Source organism: Balaenoptera ricei, chromosome 1, assembly GCF_028023285.1.
Source record: "Balaenoptera ricei isolate mBalRic1 chromosome 1, mBalRic1.hap2, whole genome shotgun sequence".
In the NCBI taxonomy this organism is placed as follows: Eukaryota; Metazoa; Chordata; class Mammalia; order Artiodactyla; family Balaenopteridae; genus Balaenoptera; species Balaenoptera ricei.
Window position 1 is genome coordinate 158,099,856 of NC_082639.1, and position 23,126 is coordinate 158,122,981.

Below are 23,126 nucleotides of genomic sequence, written 5' to 3' on the forward strand. Positions count from 1 at the left end.
TTATGGAAATGCAAGTTTAAACCATAATGAAATACCATTTTGCACCTCTTGGGTTGGTATAAAGTATAGTGTAGTAAAGGTAGGGATGGAATGCAGTGTGAACTTTGCAATGGGAGGGAAAACCTGTACGACCACTTTGGAAAAATATTTGCCTGCACCTAGTAAAACTGAATTTGCATATGCCCCACGTCCTATCAAGTCCACTCTTGGACAAATTCTACACATACTTACCAACAGTCATGCTCAAGAGTGTTCATAGCAATATTGTCCACATTAGCCAAAAGCTGGAAGCAACCCAAATGCCTATTAATAGCAGAATGTATAAATTGTGGTATACACATATGATGGAATACTGTACAGCAGTGAAGATGAGTGGGTTACAGCTCTGTGGAGCATAAGAAGTGGGCCACAGAAGGTACCACACAGTATGTTTCTATTTATTTAAGTTTCAAAACAGACTAGACTAAATAGTATCTTGTTTAGGAACATACACACGGTTGGTAAGACTATAAGAAAAAAGAGGGAATGACTAACCAAAGTCTAGCTAGAAGGGTGTGGGACTAGGGAGGGGCACATGAGTAACTTCAAAGTTGCTGGTAGTGTTGTTTCCTTACTCCCGTGATGGATTCCTGGGAGACACTGAACATACGTATTTTTTTAAACACTCTTTTGCCCATGTGGTAGATTTCATAATTGAAACAAAATAAAGACAACAGCGCTTCAGTTCCCATGGCTCCAGGTAAGGTGTGGTACATTAAGAAGTGGATGATGTCAGAGCAGGGGACTGTGGGCCCACCAGGAGAGCTGGGTCCTCGGGTGGGGTGGGGGTTGAGGATTTGCCTGGTGTTCCAGCAGGTATATTAGACATGGTGGTGCATGCTCTGAGTCTGCTCAGAGAGAAGACCAGAGGAACTTCTCCTCTATGGGGCTGAAAGTGGTCATTGCTGTTAGAGAGAGTGGCCAGACATTCATGGACTAAGCCACTAAAGCATAAGTGACCCAAAATTCCTTTACAAACTATATTGCTCGGGGGCGCGGGGCGGGGCGCGGCAAAATGGCGGCCTCGCGGCGAGGTAGAGCTTCCTCCACGGTGGTATCCCGCTGCTGCATCCCATGCTGCTGTGGCCCTCCGTCAGCCCAAGACCCAGACCTCCCAGGCACCTGAAGTCGGCTCTTGGCTCCTGCTTTTTACTGCTTTAAGCCCCCAGCCCCTAGCCCCACCTTCCCTATAAGTTTTGAGTAGTCATTCCACCTGAGTGGGAAGGGCGTCCACTAACAGGTGGAGAGAGTTGATATAACCTCCTCCACTGGTGCCTCCTGCTCAGCCCCACGCCGAGGGATGGCTGCCTGACTCCCTCCGGGCCCTGAGGGGCAGGAACACGAAAACCCCTCACTTGGAAAACTTACAGACTTGTTTCAGCATAAACAAATACGATGTGTTCAGAGCTCAGGAAAGTTGCTAGTGGGTATTTAACTGCCCCCCAAAAGAGAGAAAGACATTTTCTCTGAAGAAAGTGAAAAAGGTCACTTTTTGCTCTCAGTGTTATAACCGGGACCTAGGTCAGGGTGATGCCACCTGAGGAAGCCTGGGGTGCCGAGGCCGTCCTGCCTGCAGTCACCAAGGATGTGCCCGGTCCTCTTGCTCCAGGCTAGGATGTCCCCTGGGGGTAAGCCCCAGCCCCACCCCGGAGCCCACAGGAGCCCTGCCAGGTGTGGTGACACCAGGAGGGGTGTCAAAGGAAGCCAGGCAGGGGGCCGCTGGCCGGGTCTCCGTGGCCACCCGAAGGTGCCTGGGCTGGACCCACGTGTTTGCAGGGCCTCTGGACAGGTGGCAGAGCAACCCCTCCTGTCCACCCTCCCCAGGTGGGTGCCCTCGGGCAGGGTCATTTGCTGGGCCTGAGAGTCCTTAACCGCTGGCCAGCTCTCATCACTCCCTCTTCAGATGCTGCTCTGAGTGAAACGTACTATGCTCTCTATTTCCTAGCTACGCTCCTGCTGGCCGTATATAAAAGTCAGGTTTTCCGGCTTCCCTGGTGGCGCAGTGGTTGAGAGTCTGCCTGCCAATGCAGGGGACACGGGTTCGAGCCCTGGTCTGGGAAGATCCCACATGCCGCGGAGCAACTAGGCCCGTGAGCCACAACTACTGAGCCTGCGCGTCTGGAGCCTGTGCTCCGCAACAAGAGAGGCCGCGATAGTGAGAGGCCCACGCACGGCGATGAAGAGTGGCTCCCGCTTGCCGCAACTAGAGAAAGCCCTCACACGGAAACGAAGACCCAACACAGCCATAAATAAATAAATAAATTAATTAAATAAATTAAAAAAAAAAATCAGGTTTTCACTTATCCTCACAGTTACCTGGTCCTCGACCTGACTCTGCTCTTTCTGATGGGGATTCTGGAAGCAATTCGGTTATACTTCGGCACCAAGGGCAACCTGATGGAAGCCGAGGTACCGCTGGCCGCCAGCCTGGTCCTCACGGTGGGCGGTGCCCTGCTGTCCATCTACTTCCTGCTCTGGCAGACGCTGGTGCTGTGGGCCGACTCGGCCCTCAGCGCCATGCTCTTCGCGCTCCACGGCCTGGAGGCCGTCCTGCAGGCGGTGGCCATCGCCGCCTTCGACAGCTAGGTAGGCGGTGCCCGGCCCGCGGGACAACCCTGGACAGGAGACCCTCCTCAGAGCCAGACTGTGCCCCAGCCGTCACCTCCCCCGCTGACGGTTGGTGAGCGGGAAGGACATCTTCGTGCTGACCTGCCTCGGTGTTTGTTAGAGGGTCAGATGGTGTGGAGGGTCTATGAGGCGGAGGTGGGGTCGGGAGCCAGGGCAGAACAAGGTGCTGGGCAAGGGCTGGGTGTGACAGAAGCAGGGGTTGGGCTGTCCCGGCCGGTCTGCGGGGAATCATGGGGACGTCTCTGGCTGTTGGGGATCTGGCTTCAGCAGCCACCGACAACCAGGGTGCAGAGGGGGACGAGGCCTTCGGAAAGCAGGCAGCCAGGCCAGTGCCCTCGCGGTGTCCGTGGCACCTCCCTCTCAGGCAGGGATCGGCTGTCTCTGCTCTCCCTGCAGCTTCGGGGTGGCACAGGGACCAGGGGTCCTGCTCTGCGGGCCGAGCTCCGGGCAAGTGGTGCACTCTGCCGTGCACAGGAGGCACCTGCCAAAGGCCAGGCAGCTCGGGGCTGGGGGGTTTCTCCTCAGCCGTGACACCTTTCCCTTGGGGAATTCTGGAGAAAGGCGAAGGTGACCTGGAAGCCCCAGCGCAGAGGGGAGGGAGGAGAACTGGAGAGTCCCCAGTAGGGGTGCTGTCCGGCTCCCAGGCCCTCTGCAAGTGCTCCTGGAAGGAGTCTGCGGTGATGTTTTCTAGTGACTTCCCTTGGTCTCAATTTCACATTTTCTACGTCTGGAGTAATGTTGTGTTTGAGCATCTGGATGTTCTCTCTTCACAGTATTTTTAAATAAAGAAGCTTCTCTACCTCAAAAAAACACTATATTGCTCAAAGCGAAGCAAACCTAACAATCCAGGCAATATTTGCACTTGACTTCAAAAGCCTACTCCATACAAGGGTACATCACCTAGGTTATAAAGTTGGGGGTGGGTGGGTAGGACAGACAGGTGGGTAAAGGGAGACAGTCTTGTCTAAAGTACACAATAGTATTTGCTTTGGGACAGGGGCTCAAACCTCATAAGAGTGACGGTGGACATCTGGGGGTCCCACATGAGAAGCTGGCGTGGCTGAGGTTAGTACCAACAGCTGGGGTACCTGGCACCTGAACTGGGATTGGATGATAGGAATGAGAGCAGAAGAGACTGGGCCTGATAAAGTGTCTTGACACTGTGCTGATGACAGAGACTTTATTCTTTAGGCGGGAGGAAGCTGTTGGTAGTTCTTAGGCATGGGAAATGACAGGGTTAGATTCCTATTTAGAGAGATCAAGCTGGTCACAGTGTGGAGGTTGCACTGGATGAGGGAGGTACAGGAAGCAGAGAGCCCAGCGAGAAGGTTAGTGAGAGGTGGTGCTGATCACGCTGGACCCAGCTAACACGCACTTACTTCCCCTAATCCTCACCCACCCTGACAGGAGGAGGCTGTCCCCAGCTGCCGGATGAGGACACTGAGCCTCCATTTCTTTGCCTAAAGTCATACAGCTAGTAGGTGGTGGGGCCGGAAGTTGGTTCTGCAGCTGTCTGGCACTAAGCCTCCTGCAGCCCCTGCCATAAGGAGACTTCCATCCTAGACTCCATTCTGAGCAGAGACAAGTCTCAGCTGAGACCTCAGAGGAAGGAACATGGGCAAAAGCAGACCTGTGCTCTGGACTGAAGAAGAGCAGATTTCAAAAGGCTCCAGGACAGGCAGGGTGTAGAGGGGAAGTCACTGCTAGAGGGATCTGGTGCTGCTTGTACTCATGCGAAGGGCCAGCTCATCTCTCTCCCCACTTGTCCCCATCCCCAGCTGCCCGAGTCCCACCCAAAAAACCAGCTTTGGGTGAGTGCATGGCAAGCTGGACCATTAGATTATGTGCAGATTTTCTTCAAGTTGACTAAGATTCAACTCAAAGCTTCAAGAACTGTTTGGATTACTCTATTTGTCCAGGGTACTGTATGTGCATACCCTTCTGGCCCATATTGGCCCATTTAGGCCTTGGTTCTGGTCTCAGAACTGGGTTAGAATAGGTCTTCAGTTTAAATACCTGTTAAAGGAGGGTAATAAGTATCCCTGCCTCATCTGTCAAATGACCGCTTAGTAGCAGGGGGTCTGGATTCTCATTTTAATGCAGAGTGGCCATGAGCGGAGCCCTTAAGGCAGGGGACAAACTCTTCTCTGCTGCCATCTAGTGAGCATCTTGGGAATAACACCTGAATGGAGGTCACCAGGAAAAGTTCTCTCTCCAAGGGGTTCTGAGCCAATGAAGAATGTGTCAGATCCAGGGCCATGCCCCAGATGTGGTCATCTGTGCTCTGGAAGCTGCCCACTGGAAAGTGGAGTCTTCAAGGCGAGACCTGGTGCAGAGCCCGACACACCCTGAATGGACCGCCTTCTCACCTGGCTCTGACCTAGTCATGCCTTATGTCACCCTCCCCTCTTGGCTCCCTACCTTCCTCAGGGTAGTTTTTGAACTAACAGAGTGCTTAGAGAGCCTCTGTAAGCCACCACATCTGGGGGCAGTGGGGTGCAAACCAAAGATTTATTTTTCAAGTAAAATAGGCAGCCCAGGAAGAGCAGAACAAGAGGAAACCAAGGCTGAGAACAGAAAGCTTGGATATGGAAAGACACAAGAAGCCAGATTGCAGGCTGCCAGGGAGAGCTGGGGAGGTGGGCTATGGAGTGGTCCTTGACCCTTGCCCAGGTGCTGGGGTCAAAGGGGCCTTGGAGACTCAACTCCAGGTGCAGCATTTGCAAGAGGAGCTGAACACCAGGCTCCTCAGGCAGCTTTGCTGGAACAACCACCCCCCTGTACAACTGTAGTAGCTGGACCAGTCCAGAGGGTTGGGGTAGAGCCCGTCAGCTTTGCCCTGGCAGAATGTGTCTTGTCTGAGGCTGGAGCCATGCTCAAGTTAAGAGGGCTGGCCTGGTGCAGGAGCTTCAGGCTCTGGGGGGCCTGAAGACATATATGGAAGACCTGGGAAAACAGTGATGATTCAACCAAGGCTCCACCAAAAGATCCCAAACCCATAGGCCAAGCACACAGGCAGCAACCATAGGCAGCAGCAGCTCAACACCCCATACCTTACAGGCAGGGCATAGTCAGACACCCAAGGCAGAGGACAGCCAGACAACAGCCACACCTACAGCTGGAGCACAGCTCAAGAGAAAACACCGGGGCTACAAGTGTCATAGGCAGTGAATGGCTATCTACCATCTGCAAAGACCAACCAAGTAATGGTGAGGGCCAGCGGGGTCTCACAATGAAGGCTGAGTGCAGGCCTTGAGAAGAGAGGCTGAGGGCCCTCTGGAGGGAAGCCCTGGTTACCAACACCCTGGGCAGGCATTGGTACAATCAGAAAGAGGAAGAAGAGTGTGAAAAGAGAATCCTCAGAAGAATTTCCTCAGAAGAAGCCAGTACCTGAGGTGCCCTGGCCCCATACTCACTCAGCTCCAGCCGCAGCATCTTGATGAGGGGGTATCGGCCCTGGTTGCAGAAGAAACCAGCAAAGTTATCCATGTCCAGTGTCCAAACCATGACCCCACCCAGTCCCGTCTGCTTCAGATAGCTGACCTGTTTGAGGAGCAAGATGGGGGTGGAGGAGCCCAGGGAAGCCCGGCCAGCAGCCCCAGAGCCGGTTTCCTCATCCAGGCAGGGACCTCTTTTCTCCAGCACCCATGAGTTCTGATCCTTGCTGGGCATGATTCATTCTGGAATCTCCCTGCCCTGACATAAACATGGCCAGGGGTGGGCATGAGGGTGGAGGTGTGAGGAGTACATGGATGTGTGACCTTCCTTAGGTTGGAAGCCTTAACTTCCCAGCATTTTCTGGGCTGAGCTATTGTGTTTGGGGTACTGTCTGCTGATTGAAATGAGTTCAGTTACCATAGGGAACGACTAACTTCCCCAGAGATCTGAATCAATTCCCTGTCTTCATGTCTTTGTCCACCCTGAGGGCCTTCTCACCTCCACCAGTTCCCTGAGGCTTCTTTAAGGTATGGCTGTGTGTCCCCTCCGAGTGGGCTTCCCTGGCCCTAGCCCTGCCGGAGGCCATGGCTCACCTCTGGCGTGAGGCTGGGGTTACAGGGTAGGGGTGGTCGGAACCCTTGATGGCCCCAATCTCCCTCCCAGCTACCTCCCTTTCTACACCAGTCCCCACTCAGGGTTCCAGCTACCGTACAACTTGCTCTCAGAGGCTAGCTTCCCCTTTCCTCTCCATCAAGTCTTTCTCCTGTGCTTTCCTCCCCAGAAGGCCCATCTTCTCTGCTTTAAGACTTTCTCAAAATCCCTTCCACCATGATGCCTTCTCTCATCTCCCCCAGCCAGGATCATGCTGCCTCCTCAATCCTCCAGAGCACTTTGTCTACACCTCCAGAAGAACCTGCCACTGTCTGCCCTGCATAACTGACAAGAGATAAGCAGATGAGCAAATACAGGTCCCTCTGCAGGTGCCAATGACCTCACTGGGGAGAGAGACATGGAAACAGATAAACACACTCAAGTTTTGAGGCAGGAATTGAGGGGGTGTCATATAAGTAAATCAAAGGATCTATAATTTGAACATGCACCAAATATTGTCAACGGACTGAATAAAATGATATGCCTGGACCCTGCCGTGCCCCTCGCCCTGTTTGGTGTGTGCCCGCTCCTCTCACTCTAGTTCGCCTTCACCCACCCAGGAAGTTTCCTCCTTCCAGGCCAGAAGCACCCCAGCTGTGTGGATGAAAGGCTCTTGGTGCTCCAGCCAGGCATCAGGGCTGTGCCTCTGAGGTGGGAGAGCCAACTTCAGGACACTGGTCCACAAGAGACCTACCAGCTCCACGTAATACCAAACGGCAAAAATCTCTCAGAGATCTCCATCTCAACATCAAGACCCAGCTTCACTCAACGACCAGCAAGCTACAGGGCTGGACACCCTATGCCAAACAAGTAGCAAGACAGGAACACAGCCCCATCCATTAGCAGGGAGGCTGCCTAAAATCATAAGGCCACAGACATCCCAAAGCACACCACCAGACGTGGACGTGCCCACCAGAAAGACAAGATTCAACCTCATCCACCAGAACAGAGGCAATAGTCCCCTCCACCAGGAAGCCTACACAACCCACTGAACCAACCTTACCCACTGGGGACAGATACCAAAAACAACGGGAACTACGAACCTGCAGCCTGTGAAAAGGAGACCCCAAACACAGTAAGATAAGCAAAATGAGACGACAGAAAAACACACAGCAGATGAAGGAGCAGGGTCAAAACACACCAGACCTAACAAATAGGTAGTCTACCTGAAAAAGAATTCAGAATAATGATAGTAAGGATGATCCAAAATCTTGGAAATGGAATAGACAAAATGCAAGAAACATTTAACAAGGACGTAGAAGAACTAAAGAGGAACCAAGCAACGATGAAAAACACAATAAATGAAATTAAAAATACTCTAGATGGGATCAATAGCAGAATAACTGAGGCAGAAGAAAGGATAAGTGACCTGGAAGATAAAATGGTGGAAATAACTACTGCAGAGCAGGATAAAGAAAAAAGAATGAAAAGAACTGAGGACAGTCTCAGAGACCTCTGGGACAACATTAAACGCACCAACATTCGAATTATAGGGGTCCCAGAAGAAGAAGAGAAAAAGAAAGGGACTGAGAAAATATTTGAAGAGATTATAGTTGAAAACTTCCCTAATATGGGAAAGGAAATAGTTAATCAAGTCCAGGAAGCACAGAGAGTCCCATACAGGATAATCCCAAGGAGAAACATGCCAAGACACATATTAATCAAACTGTCAAAAATTAAATATAAAGAAAACATATTAAAAGCAGCAAGGGAAAAACAACAAATAACACACAAGGGAATCCCCATAAGGTTAACATCTGATCTTTCAGCAGAAACTCTGCAAGCCAGAAGGGAGTGGCAGGATATACTTAAAGTGATGAAGGAGAAAAACCTACAACCAAGGTTACTCTACCCAGCAAGGATCTCATTCAGATTTGATGGAGAAATTAAAACCTTTACAGACAAGCAAAAGCTGAGAGAGTTCAGCACCACAAAACCAGCTTTACAACAAATGCTAAAGGAACTTCTCTAGGCAGGAAACACAAGAGAAGGAAAACACCTACAATAACAAACCCAAAACATTTAAGAAAATGGGAATGGGAACATACATATTGATAATTACCTTGAATGTAAATGGATTAAATGCTCCCACCAAAAGACACAGACTGGCTGAATGGATACAAAAACAAGACCCATATATATGCTGTCTACAAGAGACCCACTTCAGACCTAGAGACACATACAGACTGAAAGTGAGGGGATGGAAAAAGATATTCCATGCAAATGGAAATCAAAAGAAAGCTGAAGTAGCAATTCTTATATCAGACAAAATAGACTTTAAAATAAAGAATATTATAAGAGACAAAGAAGGACACTATATAATGATCAAGGGATCGATCCAAGAGGAAGGTATAACAATTGTAAATATTTATGCACCCAACATAGGAGCACCTCAATACATAAGGCAAATACTAACAGCCATAAAAGGGGAAATCGACAGCAACACAATCATAGTAGGGGACTTTAACACCCCACTTTCACCAATGGACAGATCATCCAAAATGAAAATAAATAAGGAAACACAAGCTTTAAATGATACATTAAACAAGATGGACTTAATTGATATTTATAGGACATTCCACCCAAAAACAACAGAATACACATTTTTCTCAAGTGCGCATGGAACATTCTCCAGGATAGATCATATCTTGGGTCACAAATCAAGCCTTGGTAAATTTAAGAAAATTGAAATCGTATCAAGTATCTTTTCCGACCACAACGCTATGAGACTAGATATCAATTACAGGAAAAGATCTGTAAAAAATACAAACACATGGAGGCTACACAATACACTACTTAATAATGAAGTGATCACTGAAGAAATCAAAGGGGAAATCAAAAAATACCTAGAAACAAATGACAATGGAGATACGACGACCCAAAACCTATGGGACGCAGCAAAAGCAGTGCTAAGAGGGAAGTTTATAGCAATACAAGCCTACCTGAAGAAACAGGAAACATCTCGAATAAACAACCTAACCTTGCACCTAAAGCAATTAGAGAAAGAAGAACAAAAAAACCCCAAAGCTAGCAGAAGGAAAGAAATCATAAAGATCAGGTCAGAAATAAATGAAAAAGAAATGAAGGAAACAATAGCAAAAATCAATAAAACTAAAAGCTGGTTCTTTGAGAAGATAAACAAAATTGATAAACCATTAGCCAGACTCATCAAGAGAAAAAGGGAGAAGACTCAAATCAATAGAATTAGAAATGAAAAAGGAGAAGTAACCACTGACACTGCAGAAATACAAAAGATCATGAGAGATTACTACAAGCAACTCTACGCCAATAAAATGGACAACCTGGAAGAAATGGACAGATTCTTAGAAATGCACAAACTGCCGAGACTGAACCAGGAAGAAATAGAAAATATGAACAGACCAATCACAAGCACTGAAATTGAAACTGTGATTAAAAACCTTCCAACAAACAAAAGCCCAGGACCAGATGGCTTCACAGGTGAATTCTATCAAACATTTAGAGAAGAGCTAACACCTATCCTTCTCAAACTCTTCCAAAATATTGCAGAGGGAGGAACACTCCCAAACTCATTCTACGAGGCCACCATCACCCTGATGCCAAAACCAGACAAAGATGTCACAAAGAAAGAAAACTACAGGCCAATATCACTGATGAACATAGATGCAAAAATCCTCAACAAAATACTCGCAAACAGAATCCAACAGCACATTAAAAGGATCATACACCATGATCAAGTGGGGTTTATCCCAGGAATGCAAGGATTCTTCAATATACGTAAATCAATCAATGTGATACACCATATTAACAAATTGAAGGAGAAAAACCATATGATCATCTCAATAGATGCAGAGAAAGCTTTCGACAAAATTCAACACCCATTTATGATAAAAGCCCTGCAGAAAGTAGGCATAGAGGGAACTTTCCTCAACATAATAAAGACCATATATGACAAACCCACAGCCAACATTGTCCTCCATGGTGAAAAACTGAAACCATTTCCACTAAGATCAGGAACAAGACAAGGTTGCCCACTCTCACCACTATTATTCAACATAGTTTTGGAAGTGTTAGCCACAGCAATCAGAGAAGACAAAGAAATAAAAGGAATCCAAATCGGAAAAGAAGAAGTAAAGCTGTCACTGTTTGCAGATGACATGATACTATACATAGAGAATCCTAAAGATGCTACCAGAAAACTCCTAGAGCTAATCAGTGAATTTGGTAAAGTAGCAGGATACAAAATTAATGCACAGAAATCTCTTGCATTTCTATACACTAATGACGAAAAATCTGAAAGTGAAATTAAGAAAACACTCCCGTTTACCATTGCAACAAAAAGAATAAAATATCTAGGAATAAACCTACCTAAGGAGACAAAAGACCTGTATGCAGAAAATTATAAGACACTGATGAAAGAAATTAAAGATGATACAAACAGATGGAAAGATATACCATGTTCCTGGATTGGAAGAATCAACATTGTGAAAATGAGTCTACTACCCAAAGCAATCTACAGATTCAATGCAATCCCTATCAAACTACCACTGGCATTTTTCACAGAACTAGAACAAAAAATTTCACAATTTGTATGGAAACACAAAAGACCCCGAATAGCCAAAGCAATCTTGAGAACGAAAAATGGAGCTGGGGGAATCAGGCTCCCTGACTTCAGACTATATTACAAAGCTACAGTAATCAAGACAGTTTGGTACTGGCACAAAAACAGAAATATAGATCAATGGAACAGGATAGAAAGCCCAGAGATAAACCCACGCACATATGGTCACCTTATCTTTGAAAAAGGAGGCAAGCATATACAGTGGAGAAAAGACAACCTCTTCAATAAGTGGTGCTGGGAAAATTGGACAGGTACATGTAAAAGTATGAAATTAGAACACTCCCTGACACCATGCACAAAAATAAACTCAAAATGGATTAAAGACCTAAGTGTAAGACCAGACACTATCGAACTCTTAGAGGAAAACATAGGCAGAACACTCTATGACATGCATCACAGCAAGATTCTTTTTGACCCAGCTCCTAGAGAAATGGAAATAAGAACACAAATAAACAAATGGGACCTAATGAAACTTAAAAGCTTTTGCACAGCAAAGGAAACCATAAACAAGACCAAAAGACAACCATCAGAATGGGAGAAAATATTTGCAAATGAAGCAACTGACAAAGGATTAATCTCCAAGATTTACAAGCAGCTCATGCAGCTCAATAACAAAAAAACGAACAACCCAATCCAAAAATGGGCAGAAGACCTAAATAGACATTTCTCCAAAGAAGATATACAGATGGCCTACAGACACATGAAAGAATGCTCAACATCATTAATCATTAGAGAAATGCAAATCAAAACTACAATGAGGTATCATCTCACAGTGGTCAGAATGGCCATCATCAAAAAATCTACAAACAATAAATGCTGGAGAGGGTGTGGAGGAAAGGGAACTCTCTTGCACTGTTGGTGGGAATGTAAATTGATACAGCCACTATGGAGAACAGTATGGAGGTTCCTTAAAATCTACAAATAGAACTACCATACGACCCAGCAATCCCACTACTGGGCATATACCCTGAGAAAACCATAGGTCAAAAAGAGTCATGTACCAAAATGTTCATTGCAGCTCTATTTACAATAGCCAGGACATGGAAGCAACCTAAATGTCCATCGACAGATGAATGGATAAAGAAGATGTGGCACATATATACAATGGAATATTACTCAGCCATAAAAAGAAATGAAATGGAGGTATTTGTAATGAGGTGGATGGAGTTAGAGTCTGTCATACAGAGTGAAGTAAGTCAGAAAGAGAAAAACAAATACAGTATGCTAACACATATATACGGAATCTAAGGGGGAAAAAAAAGCCATGAAGAACCTAGCGGCAAGACGGGAATAAAGACACAGACCTACTAGAGAATGGACTTGAGGATATGGGGAGGGGGTGGGGTGAGATGTGACAGGGTGAGAGAGTGTCATGGACATATATACACTACCAAATGTAAAATAGATAGCTAGTGGGAAGCAGCCGCATAGCACAGGGAGATCAGCTCGGTGCTTTGTGACCACCTAGAGGGGTGGGATGGGGAGGGTGGGAGGGAGGGAGATGCAAGAGGGCAAGAGGGAAGAGATATGGGAACATATTGTATATGTATAACTGATTAACTTTGTTATAAAGCAGAAGCTAACAAAAAAAAATAGAAAAAAAAACTATATGTAATATTGATATCAACTATACTTCAATTAAAAAAATAAATAGCTATATGTTAAGTAAAAAAAAAAAATGATATGCCTTACTGTATGTATTTCTCCTCTTATATGTCTGTAGAATTTGTTTTTAATAAAGTACAAATACTTTCAAGAGAGATACTCAATGTAGAGCAATTTTTTTGCCATTGTGTCTTTTCTTAACCAGTAGGTGATAATGGTATAAAATGCTATCACATGGAGATCTGTGAAATGCTGGGATATTTCTCCTTGAAGAGGTTCTGAATGCTGTCATTGAATGTTATTGACAGGCCTTGGGCCCACACAGGACCACACCTTCCCAGCAGGGCTGAACCTCACCTTGATTTTGCAGCTCTCCACATCATCAAAACCCACCCACTGGTTGCTCTGAAAGGCATAGGGCACCTTCTGGTCCTTGATTCTGTGCTCAGCAGCCCCCTTCCAAGAGCAGACCTGGAGGAGCAGAGGGCAGAGCTGGGAAGGAGGTGGGAGGCACTGCAAGCATCTTCTCCCTGTCATGAGGAGACTAGAGACTGAAAAATTCCCATCTGAGAAGCTTGGAGATTCTAGGAAGTTCTAGACTGAGTGACCTAGAACTGTTGATTCAATGAGGCACCTGGGCTTAAGGATAAATCCAAGATGACAGGCATGGGATGGAATTTACCCGACCAGAATTCACTGTGCCTAGCATCCTCATTCAGAAATTATGGGAGAAGAAGCCCCTGCTCTGCACAATACTCGGGGTGGCTGTGGGTTTTCCTACTTCATAGTAAGCCAGGAGTCCTCCCTCTTTGGTGAAGGGGCCAGGAGTTCCAGGCCCCGTGGCTTGGGCCCCCACTCCAGTGTCCAACAAAGAGGCCAGGGTAAAGGATCATCCATAGGTGGGCATGCCAAAGATCAGTTTGCTGGCAGGGTCCCTTTCTGCAGCCACCGTTGCATGGCAGAGTCCTGGTGGTGAAGGAGCAATGTCAGGGCTAATTTTCTTTGCCTTTAGACTGGTTCAGATCATCCAAGCCTGGGGGCTCCAGAGGAGTTTCATGAGCCTTTACTAGTGTTCCAACCCTGCCCCATCTTCTTTAGATCCTCTCTTAGACCCTGAACCACAGTGATTGAAGCTGCATGGCCCTATAGCCAAGAGCATGGGCTCTGGAGTCAAACAGTCATTGACTCAGTAAATATTTACTGAAGGCCAGCTGTGTGCCAGGCACTGTCCTAGACGCTTGGGATACCTCAGTAAACAAAGATCTCTGCCTTACTCAGCAACTTATTTGATCTTGCTGAGCCTCGAGCTTCCTGTCCATAAAATGGAAATGATAAAAATATTTGTCACTAAAGGCATTGTGAGAATTAAAAGATATAATGCATGTATAAGTCTAACATAGTGCAATAAAGGGGAGCTATGATCGTGATCATTACCATCACTGTTGTTTCACCCTCAGTACAAGAGCAGGGAATTTTATTTATCTCTGTAACCCCAGTGCCTAGAACAATGCTTGACACTAAGATGTGCAAATAGAAAGAACAAATGAGCACAGGGCTTCTTCACCGCCTCTGCACAAGACCTTCCCCCATCATGTATTACTTGACATGACACCCCCAGGCCTGTGACATGAGGAGGTACCCAATACAACTCTGTGGAATAAACAAGTAATGAAGACTCTTCCCTCAAACCAGGATGGTAGGCTCACTTTCCCCAAGAATCCACCCTGTTTGAGTCCAGGTTTTCTAGTTACCCTGCAACCTCTTAGCACTTAGGTATTTTCACTGTATTGATTTACGTGTATTTCTTTTTGCTGGTCCATATGATTTATCTTTGATCAGACTGGAGCTTTCTGAGGGCAGAGGTCAGAGCACCCTGCTAAGTTCTGTGGCATTTTTGTGCAAATTTGGAAAAGTCACCCCTCTGGCCAGAAGCAACATGCAGGGCACATAGTATAGAGAGTAGAAGACCTCTTTGTAGGAGGATAAAGGCCTCCCTTCCCCCACATGGATCCAGGGCACACAGCTTGGAGAGCACTGTGCCAGTGGGAGTTCAACCCCCTCACCTCTCAGCTGAATGTCTTTGTATGTCTCCCCACTTGACTTGGCTGGCTTCCCCTGGGACCCACACAGTTTCCCAGATGAGGGTGGAGGAACCAGGTGCAATGTGAGGTTTAGACGCTCGGCTCAAGTGCCTGAAGAAGTGCACTTTATTTGTGAAAGAGCCACGGAAGTCCTAGATGTTCCACCCAGCTGAAACACAAAGATGTGGACTCCCCAAAATTAACAAACATTTTAATTTAGGGCTTTTTGTTATTGTTGTTTGTTAAGAAGGAGAAATGATATGGTCAATCTTGACTTTTAAAATATAGAATGGGCTTATAAAAAAATGTCTAGCCTACTCAATGAGGAAGAGCTGGGCAGGAAACCTCCACCCACCCCAGTCTACAACCAAGCCTGCCCTTTCCAGGGACTGGGGTGGCGTAGGGGGGTTCTGCCCTGAGTGACATCCCCTGAGATGTTATCAACTTGGGAAAGCTCTCACCTCTTTCCAGAAGGACATTCAGTGCCAAGGAACAAAAGTTACCCATTATCTTGAAGGAAATGGGGCCGAGGGTGTATGAAGGGAGCAGGAGCCATTTTGGCTGGAAACTTGAGCTCAAAGACAGCCTCCCAATTAGTCACTTGTTTGTTTGATGTTGCTAGATTGGTTGGCTGTGTCTAATATCAGCCGAGATGCTACACAGAAGTGAGGTTTCTCCTCAGCAGTGACATGGAATAGGAAAATAAAACAAACACGAAAGAAACAAAAAAATCCTGGCTTCTCCATGCCCTGCTTGGTATCCTGCTTTTCCCTTCCATTAGGTTCTTCGAGGCTCAAAAAGGGCCACTGGCAAGGGCCTGTGCCAGGGGCGTCCTGCCCCTTACCACATTGAATTCGGCCATGGCCCCAGTCTCTCCCTGTCTCTCATGGGGGGGCTGTTATGCCCTGTGTTCTTTTCCCAAGAGCCATGGATGTCATAGGCCATGAAGCTGAGGAACTCCAGTTTCCTGCATGAGGCATGGGAAGAGAGAGTGAGGGGCTAGTGAGCAGGGTGGAGGACCCCCCTTCCTTGCTTCTCCGTCCCCTCACACGCAGTGTGTGGCCTGGGGAGAGACCTGCATGGTGGGGGCGGGCTCCCTTCTTGCTCTGGGAGATGCTGCAGCATAGGCAACACCTCCGGTGGCCCCCGTCATCCTGGCCATTCTCATTCTTGGCAGCTCACGTCTTCAGCGTCCTCCTCCCAGCTGTCCCCTTAGCACCCTCAGGACAGAGTCCACTCAAGGACACCTCTTGCTATTTTGCTATTTTGAAGGGAAATCTAGCTTAGCATTTCTCAAACTTTAGTTGTGCACATATATCACTTGGGAATCTCATTCAGGTACAGGCTCTTATTCAGTAGGCTTGGGGTGGGAACTCATTCTCTCAGAGATGCTAAGTGCTTCCCTCTTTCCTCCTCCAGGGGTATTTCACTTTAAGACCGAATTCTTAAGGAAAAGGGCAAGGCTCCAAAGAGAGGGACTCTGGAGTGATGGAGTAGCAAATGTGCTAAGGAAACCCTCCTTAGGTCTGCTGGTGGTGCAGGCGAGCCCCTGCTCCATTCTGGGGGAAGCTCAGCCTGCCCTTGGTCTCTTTCCCCTGCAGAGAACACAGGGTCCATGCCATCTGCCTGAGACTCACAGAGCAATTTTGTCCCCCTCATATCCAGCTTTTGTGCAGTGTGGCCCTGCTGGGACAGCTGTGCTCGGCAGGAGGTGTGCCTTCCCTGAGGCCTGGGCTTCCTGCTGAAAGGCATTGGCCAGGTCCTGCAGGGGCAGCTCAGAGTGAACACACAGACGGGGAACAGGCAGCCCTGTGAGCTCCAAGCAGATGTTCCCACACAGGAGCCTGAAAACTGACCACAGGGCTGGTCTGTGCTATGCAGACACATGAAGCAGCTGAGCCTGGGGGCAGAGCAGCACCTATGCGGCCCCCTGGCTAACTAGGTCTTCCCTATCTCACCCAGCTGTACCTGCACCAGGGCTATGAAGCACTGCTTATCTGATGGAGGGCTCCCCCAGCTTCCTGCGTACTCCCAGTCAAGGTCTAGACCATCAACGCCATATTTGCACAGAAACCTGATGGCTGAGTTGACAAAGGACTGTTGATTATTGGTTATAGCCACCATATCCATGAACCTATGGGTTGATAAAAGGCAGTGTGGGCCTGTCTTACACAGGACAGTGGGTCATGCTCCCTCAGAGGCAAGTGAGAAACTTCTCAGGATATTGGTGCTCGGCTGTCTAGGCCAGAAGGGAACAAGAAGGGCTGCTTCAGAGACTGCTGGGATATTTGCAGGTGGGTTATGGGCCTGGCTAAGGGAAAGGGACAATGTAGAAGTGCCCCCAAACATTGACATCACCAGGGGCACACTGACTCACTAGGAGCTCTGCTTCCCAAAATTCCCTCCAGAAGCTTACTGCCACATCCCTGCCCAGGGATTTGTTCTAACCTGAATCAGAGCTGGCTGTCAACCCAGCAAGGAGATTGAAAAAAGAAGAGGAATCAGTTTCTAAGATGAAGAGGAAGAGAAGCACGGCAGTTTAGTGAGGATCTGGGTAATCTTGGGGGTCTGCTGTTCTACTTCCCTGGCAGGTTAACATGGTTACTATTCTTCTAACTCACATTTGTAGAGTGCTTTGTGTTATTGTTATTACTATTACTAGTCCAGAGTTCTTTACAATTTCTGAGGTGCCCCAAGAACAACCTCCCCACATCTTACTTTCTCAAGAAGTCCCTGGACTTCTTGGGGGTCTTGAGTTTTATAGACTGTTTCTATTTTAATTTATTTTTTAATTTAGCTAATAGCATCAGTTCTTAAGTGGGGTTTGTATGCCTGGGAACCCCAGGCTAAGAATACTGAATTTCAGTGAAAAATCTGTGTATAAGCAGTGTTTTGGGAAGGGGAGTCATAAATTTCATCAGGTTCTCAAAAAGGCTCATGATCCAAAAAAGTATTAGAAAGACTGGTTTAGAATTTTGGGGACCTTATAGTTAGGACTTTCTAGGAAAAGTATGGTTCCAAATATACCATTCCATTATCTCCATAAATCATCAAAAATGTCCTGGAAATGTCAATATTCTGGCATCCAAGCTCAATCTCGCAGACTGCCTTTGACACCCAGAAGGGGAACAAAAATTCTCAGACATACTGTTCCAGAGCTCAGAAAATATAGACATTATATGTTGTCTGGGATTAGTTGAGACCCTCCCTTTACACATTTCATGGAGGAAGAGACTGAGGCCTGGAAAGAGGTCAGACTCTCTGTGCTGCATTTAAAGCAAGACTGGATATATAACGGCCTGGAGCTAAGCCCACTCCACTGCCTCCTGATGAGGTACCAAGAAGTCAGAAGGAAGGTCAGCCCCCAGAGTCCACTCTTCTCTCCCACTCCCCCTCACCCTGGCTACACCTCTGCCTGGCTGATTCCCTGACTGGGGGTCTCTCTGGCCAGTGAGCCAGTTCCCCACTAGGGGCCCTGCCACATTGGTGCCCACAGACAGCTCACTTCTGAGTGCCGAAGCTCCAGCCCCCAGTGGCCTGCAACGTCTTCAGCTTGGGATTCCTGGGAAAGAAAAGAGGAATGCCAGAATTTATCCAGCCAGGTCCTGGGGGGGCTCACCTCACTAACAAGGAAGCAAGGAGCCTGGCAGGGCTGGTGGGGTGAGGTAGGGGATATATAAATCCCTATGTTCAGATTCTGTACCAGGGAAGCTCTAGATTGGGAAAGAAAAGACACGTTCCTACCTTTGAGGACTTCTTATCTGGCTGGGGAGCCGTACACTCAAGAAATTCAGAAAGCAAGAGATCAGAACAGATCTTCAGAGAGGCTGTATTAAGGTAGTGATAACACTTGAGCTGAAGGATAGATAGATTTTGGGAGAAAGAAGGGCACTCATTCCCAGTAGAGGGAAACAGTTTCACAGTCCGGATTCCGCTTAGACCTAAACTGGAAGGGCACTTAAGGAGTCACTATCTACCCCCACCTCTTCCACATAAGCACGGGAAAGCCCAGAGAAGTGATGAGACTTGCCCAAAGCCACACAGCGGGTCTGCAGCCAGACTGCAGTAATGGAGAAGGTTTCTGGCTTTGAGAGGAGGCGCCTGTCTTCTCCACCTCCCATCCCCACCTCCTCCACTGCAGCTCACATCTTTTTCAAGATGTTGAATTCCTTGTAGAGTGTCTCATCATTCCACGCTATGGAGCTGAGCTGGTGATTGTTCATGCCAGCAAAGGCACATATGAGGTGGGTGCACAGATTGGGGTCCACATGCTTGGGCAAGAAGCGAACAGCCCCCTGTCTGTACTGGGCCCAGTTAGTGAAGTAGCAGACCAGTTTTGCCGCAGAGCCTGGCAAGTTGGGGCAAAGAAAAGAAATGGCAATCAGAAGGGCCTGCTGTGGACTGGCCTCCTCTGCCCAGAGGCAGAACTTATGTCATGCCAGAAGACGTTAAACATGGCCCTTCATCTGCTGGAGGCAGGGAGGCAGAACTTTCAAATCACAGCTTGGAATACTTCAGAATGTTAATTAAAATACAAATATATAAAGTGGCAGAGAGGAGGCCCCAGTTACAGCCTGGGTTTATGTTTCTTTAGTCTTGCTTTAAAGAGGTTTGCATTTATATACTATTATCCCTTGTAGAGAATTGGTTTAATATCACTGACAAGGTTCTAACAAGGAGAATATTTTCTCTAGGAAAAGGCAGCTTGTTTCTGTCATCCCCACACCCTGTAGAATGGCTTTGTGTGTAGGGCCTCTCCTCCCAGGTGGGGGCTTGTCTAGCAGTGATGGCTCCCACCGAGGGCAGCACTGTGCAAAGTTGACCAGAACACCAGAACACAAAGGCCTGCAGCTTCATCCCTGCAGCTGCCAGAAGTGTACTTTGGGCTGATCTTCTCTTTAGCCTTGGCTTAGGGGTCCCCATCTGAAAATGACAGTGTGGTCTCTGAGGGCTCTTCCAGCCTTGCAGACTATGATCGTGTGGTTTGCACACACCAGCATTTTATGCCAGGGACTTGGCAGAATGATGAGTTTGGACTGGAGCATGTCTGTGGTCATGGTCTAGACACTAGGATTTCCTTTTACACAGACAGGGTCTCTCTGCACCCTCCTCCAGCCCCCATGTGGCCAGTGAGAGGATGAGGAGGGAGAGCAGTGCAAAGTGGCTATAGGAGAGTGTGTAGGAACCCAGAGCATGAAGGGCTGGCTGAGACACCCCTGGGCCCATGGATGGCTCTCAGAAGGAGGAGTCAAAGCTCTTGGGTAGTCACTGGCCCTAACTAGAGGTCACCCGGGAGTGAAGTTTGCTGATGGGACTGGGGCGTTGCCTGAGTGACATAGAAGGAGGATTGGTGAACTCCCCAAAGCAAAAGAAGGAAACAGGGGATTAACCCAGCGAACACATCCCTGGGACCATCTAGAAAGGAGCCAGGAGGCTCTTTTTATTTTGTATCATATCCTGCCATAGCATATTGAATATTGTGCATGAATATTTGTACTATAGAGGCAACAACGTCTAGTGGTTAACAGCGGGGACTTTGGAATTTCATGCCTGGGTTGAAATCCCAACTCTGCAAATTTTTAGCCAGATAATTCAGCTTTCTCCTTCATAAAATGGGAATGATGATTGTTCCTATCTTAAGGACTATTGTGTGAATGAAGAGTTAATGTATGTGAAACACTCAGAACAGTGCTGGCAGAACGTAAGCTCTGTTCTAAGTGCTTTGCATACATTAACCCTTAGCCCACACAAAATTCTATTATTATAAATATATACCATCCCATACCATAGCACACCATATGCTCAGAAGTAGCTTGGATTAAAGCTTTTGAGGAAATCTTCAACTTTTCTCTCTTCCCCATGTTTGCTATTTCTCTGGACCTGGCTGTCCCCTCCTGTGAGATGAAGAGGGGAAATGTGTGTCTAGTGCCACAGCCCAGGCTCAGAATGAGGGTCTGAGTACAGGGAGTGGTGTGGGATAGGAAGGGAATCCAGGAGTCCAAGTTGCTAAACATCACCCAGAGAGTTCTCTCTTGTCTTGCACAAGAAGGATCCCTCCTGGATCTCCCAAGCTCCACATGCAATCAGTTCAACAGACACGGAAAGAAAGAGTGTGTTGTCCTTGCTGAGCCAAGGGGCTAGGACATGGAGCTGGAGAAGACTTAGGTTTCTTACTTCCAGTAGGTCAGAGCGCCCCTACTGGTGGTAGGGGAGACACCTAAGCCAGTAATTAGAAACACTGTGATATATACTGTAAAATGTGTTCCAGTGCTATGAGAGCACAGAGGTTGGAGCAAGTGACCTCAGGAAAGAACAGAGAGAGGTTGACATTTAAGCTGGCCCCACGGACACACAGGAGTTCAGCTAGTGGGTTAGGAGGCTAGACCCTTCCCAGAAGAAGGAATGGCAAGGCCACTATGGGGACAAGGACACTTGCAGGGGCCTGAGCTTTGGAGGCGAGAACCCACTGAAATCTGGCAAGAGCTCTTGAGGTGGGCGTAAATGTTAGGGGAGTGAATGGGAGAGGGTAGCAGAGCCCAGGGAATGGGGCTGAGGGAACCCAGGGCTAGCTTCAAGAAGGGCACCACTTACCCCACTGGATCATCAGCAGAACCATCAAACCTGAACAGCACAAAAGAGAAGGCAGAGGTTAAGATGTCATTCTTACTTTCCCAGCCCTCTATGGCTATTGAAGCGCAGGAGCGAGAAGTGGTCAGGGATGGGGGTGGGCTCAGGACAGTTTCCTACAAATCCAGCTTCCTCTGCCCACAAGTGACCCAGGAGGGCACTGTGTCCATCCCTTTACCCAGGCCAGACAGCAGGGACCCCTACCTGGCCTGGGCTAGTCCCAGAGCTGATGGAAATCTCCATGAGCTGAGACTGCTCCCTCTCTAGAACATCAGTAGAGGGCAGTGTGGATTTAGGAAGATTCTAGGAAAACCACTGACTTTTAAGCTTTTTAGAGAGAAAGTTTCTCTTTTGAAATAAGCAGAAAACCTGTCCTCAGGATGAAAAGAGCCAATTTGGAAGGGCTAGGCCAGAGAGTTCATCTCTAGGTGAGGTCTCTGTACTTCTGCTCACAGCCACAATTGACTACTTTTTGCTGCTTTCCTGCCACACCCCACAAGAGGCTGGCTGAGTTACCAATATCCTTGGAGACCTAGGGCTCAGTGGGACTCCTTTAAAAGTATTTATTTCACCTCTCTGGTGACCTTGGATTTTCCCATTAACCTAATAAAACCTGCATGAAAATTTGTAAGGGCATCCAGGGTCATGGCTCCCAGGCTGCACTTTGCAGGGCAACCAGCTTCAGGGTGGGGAAGAATTCCTTGGCAGTGGGCACCCCTGGAAAGTAGGGGGCCTCAGAACATAGCAAAGACAAAACCACCCAATGCCGAGGGGTTCACTGACTCTGGGCTTCCAAAACAGGAAGAAAAGTCATTTTCAGCCTGTTGAGAAAAGCTTTTCCTTGCAACACAAAGCCTCTTGGGCTGAAAGACCTCAGGGGGGAACCCACAGGAACTGCAAGCCTGGCAGCAGAAGGAGAAATGGAATGACCCTCCAAAGTTCTCCTGAAAGCTTCTGCTTCCTTACAAACAGCACCAAGGAACCATTTCACGTACACATCCCCACTTCCCCACAGCTCCCGGGGCCCAGCCCATACTCCCTGACAGCACCCACTCACCTGCCCAGGCTACAGACCACACCATGGTGCTGGCTCAGTGACAGACTCCAGCCCACGCAACCAGCTATCCAGGTCCTGCCCTCCTTTTATCAGGCCTCCCTGTCCCACCACAGCCAGGGTGTTGAAGTCAGACAGGGGCAGTGGGAGGGCACAGGGGGCAGGGGATGTGGTATGGAGGTCTAGGGTGCCAAGTAGCACGGACTGGGGACACCCGACACAATGCCCTTTAGCAATGCTTGGTTTTCTGGAACAATCACAGGGTGTAACCTGGGCTTTTATCATTGCCAAGCCAGGAGGCAAAGGGAAGGAAGAGGGAAGTGTTTCTAAACCTTCTGCTGGGCAAGCTTGATTCTGATTTTCTCTGTGTGGGCTGGTGAGGACCACGAGCAGCCCCAGGCTT

At 47.9% G+C, this 23,126-nt stretch overlaps 2 protein-coding genes across 2 annotated transcripts; one reads left to right on the top strand and one right to left on the bottom strand.

Moving 5' to 3' along the window:
• Window positions 1–1,054: 1,054 nt before the first annotated feature.
• LOC132353401 (transmembrane protein 80-like) lies at window positions 1,055–2,687 on the top strand. The gene is given in 4 exon segments (XM_059904572.1): window positions 1,055–1,093; window positions 1,922–1,946; window positions 1,949–2,016; window positions 2,332–2,687. Coding segments are annotated over 4 exon segments (426 nt in total). The 3' UTR covers window positions 2,626–2,687.
• A 2,681-nt stretch (window positions 2,688–5,368) lies between these two features.
• On the bottom strand, window positions 5,369–22,751 carry CHIT1 (chitinase 1). Its single transcript, XM_059904585.1, is given in 13 exon segments — window positions 5,369–5,613; window positions 6,084–6,210; window positions 13,319–13,432; window positions 13,743–13,894; window positions 13,897–13,927; window positions 15,887–15,933; window positions 15,936–16,009; window positions 16,680–16,804; window positions 17,011–17,176; window positions 18,548–18,604; window positions 19,189–19,390; window positions 21,634–21,663; window positions 22,727–22,751. Coding segments are annotated over 13 exon segments (1,395 nt in total).
• Between the last annotated feature and the right edge of the window lie 375 nt (window positions 22,752–23,126).